The following is a 6,281-nucleotide window of genomic DNA, read 5'->3' on the forward strand; positions in this document are numbered from 1 at the left end:
TTTAGAAGTATTTCCTTATAATTTAAAACATATCTACGCATAGATCATGATGTTCTGTTAGAATCGCTGAAAACTGTTTTCCAAAATTCGCAGCGGGTAGTGTACAGCATCGATTTCTGTGGAACCCAGTAGCTGTCAAAACTTTCACATTTTTACGAATAACTCGGAAATCGTAAATTTTTCAGGTAAAACGTTTGACACAAACTTAACTTAAATTTTGACGACAAATCTGAAAATGAATGAAAAAAGGGCGGTTCCATTTAAAAAACCAAAGTTGGTAACTACCACACGTTTATGATACACCCCGTATATTGGAAAGTAATTTTAAAATGTGGACCTTTTAAACATGAAAAACTTTCGTAGAACGTATTTTCTTGTAAAGTTCATATTTACTGAGATATCGCACTTTGACGCACTAATGAGTAACCCTGTATAGCGCGGAAACAATTGAAACTATCTAAATAATCGTTAGGACCTTTTCTATTGGGCATCTCAAAGACGATCTTCACCACATTTGTAAAAGTTAGACTGTGCTCTCTGGGCGTTCAATTCTCTTTACATTAGTTACTATTTTATTGCTTTTTGTACAGGGGTTTTCAAATAATCGCGTTTGAAAGTTGCATAAACAATTAAACTTGCCTGCATTGAGATTTTGGTTTTCATATTCGCGTTTCAACAAAAATTATGTCATTGAGTCTCCTTATGATCAGAAGTTTCGGTTACACGGTTAAAAGTGTGAGTGAAAAGATGAAGTTGTAATATATATTTGTAATAAATTATTATTTGGAAGTAAGAAGTGGGTACCTACACTCTTATTTAGTTAAATGTGTGTGACCAATATCAAATTCCGTGAAGATGCTGAAGTAAATCAATATTTAATAGATCACGACGTCGAATTTAAATCCAATTCTCAATCCAATGGCAAAAAATGCCATTGTTCTCTGTTAGAGCTAATTACCTAATTGTGTTTAACGGCATTGAACAGATATTGCTTTTTTTTGCAAGGCGATTATAATATGCTACTTGTGATACGAAAATTAAGTCCGTGACAGCAATTTGGTAATATTAATTAAAGCGTTTTATGATTCTGTTTACTTGGTATTATCAATTTAAATATTAAAATCCAATCATATCTAAATACTTCATATTTCAAATGCGAGTGGAAGCAATCAATTCATTGTCAGACAACTGTAGATATTAAATAAATTAAATTATCTTTATCAAGAGGTCGAAGTGGAATAACACAGTTTAAGCAGTTGTCTAGATTGCATTTAATATGAAGCACTTGATTATCCTTTTACTTTTATTTGCTACTGCGGTTCAAGGCGAAGAATATGGATTCGTTACTAAATACATTGATATGCCATTGGACCATTTCAGGTAAGTAGAGCACAATATTTTTGGAATAATGCATCGCAATGTTTTTCGTGTATTTTTTAGTTTTACCACAAATACCACATTTAAGTTGAGATACCTGGTAAATGACTCGTACTTTAGCAATGACCAGCCAATATTCTTTTACACCGGCAATGAGGGTGATATTTCTATGTTCGCACAAAACACCGGATTTCTGTTCGAATTGGCTGAAAAAATGGGAGCTCTTATAATATTTGCGGAACACAGGTACACCATTGCCAATGGGTGCATGCTTAAAATATACAGGGTGTTTTAAATTACATGCACAAGAGTTGCTCTTGGTAAATATAAGAACTGGAAAGTGGGTTAAATTAAAAGAAAGTTTCGCATTTATTATTTTTAGTTGCTCAGGCACTGTCTTGGTAAATGCTGCAGCGATCTTCTTTTCCTTACCTGCCTTAAAATTGCAAACACATTAATTAAATTTAATTTTAAGGTTCTAAGAACCGCTAAAATAAATATTTTTGAACCGCTAAAATAAAAACATTTGCATGATATGATATAATATCGTAAAAATGATAGGCTGATTATTTAAAAAAAGCGAAACTTCGAGCAGCAAATGTCTTACATCCTGAGTATTTTATATTGGAACCAATATACATATCAAATATTTGCGGTCAAGCTTAAAATTCCTCTTTTTATTAAATACAGATTCAATTCATCTGATGTTTACAGTAGTAAACAATTAATCTTGAAATTTCTGTTACATTCATAAGCATGATTAACTGCCCAACTTATCGAGGGTTGGACTGGGAATAGTTCTACATATTTTAATTATTTAAACAATCTTCCACTTATGTATCAAATTTTGGTTTAAGCTGTGTGTTGTTCTTAGACTTTTTATTTTACAAACATTCCTTATTTTATTTGCGTTTCGTCATTATGCAACATTATGAAAGGTTCAGCTTAAGAAAGTTTAAACTTTGGTATTGTCCATGCGGATCTATTGCAATATATTTTTCGGCTTTCCATCCCTGTCAAGCTAGCTGTTGTATTGAATTTGAAAGTTTCCACCCTACTTGCTAGTGTAACATTCTGGACTTGAATCGATACTGCTGGAATCAATATAAAATTTTCTCGTTTTAAAAAATGGTGGACGGAACAATAATTGAGAAAAGTGTATTCGCTTATAAAAATCGTCGTGTATAAAACTTAATGCAGTCTACATCCTCTCAAAAATAGTACTTAATAAGTTGTTGAACGCATATAATAAAATATGCCTCAATGAATGCAGAAGAAGGAAAAATATTTACTAAGTGCAGTTCTTAAAATAGGAGAATGTAGAAATCATTCAAAACCTGAACAAGTAATAAATTGCATTTAATCATAGACATACAAAATAATTCGAAAATTTGCCTCTATATTTGAGACTGTCAACTCTTTCCCAGAACCAAATGAACGCATCGCATCACTGTATTGTAGGTTTTATGGAGAAACTTTGCCTTTTGGAAATGAATCGTACTCTTCTCCCAAAACCTTGGGTTATTTGAGCTCTCAGCAAGCTTTGGCTGACTATGTTTATCTGATAGATAATCTTCAAAAGAAATATGTTAACGAGTTGAGCTCTCTTCGAAAGCTTCCAGTTATATCCTTTGGTGGCTCTTACGGTGGAATGTTGGCCGCTTGGTTAAGAATAAAATACCCATATAGTGTTTTGGGAGCTATAGCTAGTTCGGCTCCTATTTGGCAATTTCAGGGTATCACTCCTTGTCAAAACTTTAACAAAATTGTCACTGATGTAATAGGAGCTTTAGGATCAGCTACTTGTGTCGAAACCATCAAGAAATCATGGAGTATTTTCAGGTAGACCGAAATTTGCTAATATCTATAATAGTATACAGGGTGATTTAGAGTCAAAATTCGGTACCAAGAGGCGTGTTATTGAGGTAAAAAAACGATAATGATCTTATACACATGCACCATTTTCAGACTTGATTGATTGACTAAATGATGCAGGTACCTACATTTATAAATTTCTGGGCGCAAATAGTCAAATACGCTCTTAAAGTCTTTGTAGTGAATTTTGAATTACCCGACACATGCGAATTGTTACTTTGAAAAGTTCAAAATTTGGTTTTCTAGGAAAATAGCGAGCACGGATATAGGAAAACAAAATATCTCGAAAACCTTTGACCTATGCACTTCATTGAAATCTGATGATGATCTCAACACATTTTTAAATTGGCTCTCAGAAATGTATACAATGATAGTCGAAGTCAACTACCCTTATCCCAATAGTTTCTTAGTGCCACTACCGGGAAATCCTGTGAGAGAGTTTTGTAGTCGAATGGATAGTGTAAATTATAATAATGATGATGGGTTGATCAAAGCTTTATCAACTGGTGTGCAGCTCTTCACAAATTATACTGGAACCACGAAATGCAATAATATTGGACAAACTGCTTCTCCAAGTTTAGGAGAGCTTGGCTGGGATTTCCAGGTAGATTAACAATTTTTTAGTATGCTATTTATATTATTCGTGCTGAAGTTTTAACAACATAAACAACTATTTATTTAAAGTAAACACCAGAGTGTTTGGCAAAGCTACCGATGCAGAGACCGGTGTGTATGTGTTTAAAATACATAAATAATATCGCAGATTTTGTGCTTTAAAAAGTTAGATTTCGTACAAAAAATATATTTTTGTAATGTTTTAACTCCGTATATTATGTGTTCATAAGCATCATTATCTGACAAAAATAAGACTTGTTGATCGACTAATAAGCCCCATATTAGAAGAGTACTCTTCTAATAAATAAACAATTCTAATAAATTAGATATAAAGGTAGGTACGTCCCTTCATATATAAATATTTTTTACTCCGCTATCTAATTATCAAATATAATCTTATTTAAAAAAACAGATTTATTAATAAGTATTTTTTTTGCTACGGGGTTCTTTGGTAAAATGGTAATTTAATTCAGAACTTTAATTAAAAATTAATTTTCTGATATTTTTTTGTTTAGGTACATTGACAAAAACTCGCTGAACTATTTTAAAAGCTCAGTGAAACTTAATCAATAATTTATTGTCTTTGATGACCGTTTCATCTGAAACAAGACGATTTGTTTATCTTTCATTTTTATTCGTATTAATTATTATATTATTAATTAGATCGTATTAAATAAAATAATATAACATAATATATAATTAACGTGAAAAGTTGGTCAGTGAATCCAATTTGATCATTACTTTAAATACTCTATAGGCTAAATAGTAAAAGTTATAGGAATATGCGGCTAGGAATTTGCAACTGAATGGCAGGCCATATATGTTATGTATACAAATATGTATGTATACAAAAATGTTACTTTGGCTCTGGCATCGGGATTGGCTTGGAATGATTCGGGAACTGATCATTTGCCGAATCATTTTTTTTCAAATAAATATTGGCAGAAACTAACATATAATTATTGAAAAAATATAGGCACCACTTTCTGGATTCAAAACTCGTTATATTAACTTGTGGTATTCTTTGCACGGGCTTTTTTATATACGGAATATATTCCACATATTGCTAGACACGTGCTAACATAAAAAATTTCCGATACTTACGATTTTTTTAAACAAATAATTTTTTGCTTCCAGGCACCATCACTTAAATTTTTTTAAATACACACAACATTTTAAAGATTTTGTTAAGTTTAGATAACCGAACTCTCGTATTGACCCGTATTTATAAAACCGTCAAAATTCCACATTTTTTTAAACCTGGGTAATTTTAGGCCTGTACCGACATGATTATGCCGATGTGCTCAACCGATGAAGATTTATTTGAAAATGCAGCATGGAACTTTACAGAATATTCAGATGATTGCTATAAACAATTTGGAGTGCGGCCTAGAAATGAGGAAGTGCCAATTTTGGAATTTGGAGGAACAGAAATCGAAACAGCATCCAATATAGTTTTTAGCAACGGTTTATTAGATCCGTGGTCGAGTGGTGGGGTTATTGCAAACGTGTCTGCGCAGGTATGGAGTATCCTGATGCCAAACGGAGCGCATCATTCGGATTTGAGGAGTGCTAATGAGCTCGATGCGGATGATGTTAAAAGCGCTAGACTTTTCCATGAGAAACATATTCAAAAGTGGCTTGACAAGTTTTATTTTCGAAACTTGCCACTAGACATATATACTGCACGATTAAAGTCAAAGTATATTTGAATTTGTTGATAAGAACATGAAAAATATAAAAACATTTTATTAACACGATTATTTATTTAATTTCTTATTCTAATATCGATTTTTGCGGATGTTTTTGTTTCAGAATTAGCTGCTTATATGAAGAGCTTCGTATTTCCTTAATCTACTAAACTTTCCCCAGACTAGTTATTATAATTAGTGTGGAATGCTTATAGATTGGAATTTGAAATAGAAACCTTTTAAAAGAATTAACTAATTTTCTTGTTGGAAATTTTATTTAATTTTAACGATACATTGAGAAAACTGTCCTTTTTTGTCATGTTCTGTAGAGCTCCTTAAACAATCTTAGAAAACGTGAACACAGTAAATTGGGAAGAAAAGTCCGACATACATAAACCAGACAGCCTCTAAAATCTTAACTGTTGAAAACACTCCAGACATGCCCAATACTCTAATGAGATCCTCAAGTCGAAGATGTGAAGTGTGTTCGTCACATGGAGTCCCTATATAATTCTGCTTCTAATGTTAGATTCGACTGTGCAAACGACATTTTCTCAATGTGATACAATCAGGCTTCGAGAATTCTTATAGCTCTAAAGATAGTAATTATTTAACAATATTTACTCTACTACAATAGCGCGATTCTACAGTTTTTGGCGTAAATCGAACACGTGAGATAAATTGGGCAAAAAAACGGTTCCGTGAATTATATAATCAACTTGA

At 32.3% G+C, this 6,281-nt stretch overlaps 1 protein-coding gene across 1 annotated transcript; it reads left to right on the forward strand.

The window, feature by feature from the left end:
• Positions 1-676: 676 nt before the first annotated feature.
• Positions 677-5,627, forward strand: LOC109533867 (lysosomal Pro-X carboxypeptidase; the record flags this gene model as incomplete). The annotated part of the gene is given in 5 exon segments (XM_019899373.2): positions 677-1,380; positions 1,441-1,623; positions 2,839-3,219; positions 3,499-3,856; positions 5,142-5,627. Coding segments are annotated over 5 exon segments (1,464 nt in total). The 3' UTR covers positions 5,580-5,627.
• Positions 5,628-6,281: the final 654 nt, after the last annotated feature.

This window comes from Dendroctonus ponderosae, unplaced genomic scaffold, assembly GCF_020466585.1.
Source record: "Dendroctonus ponderosae isolate FM_Combo_2020 unplaced genomic scaffold, Dpon_F_20191213v2 Dpon_F_20191213_1, whole genome shotgun sequence".
Lineage (NCBI taxonomy): Eukaryota > Metazoa > Arthropoda > Insecta > Coleoptera > Curculionidae > Dendroctonus > Dendroctonus ponderosae.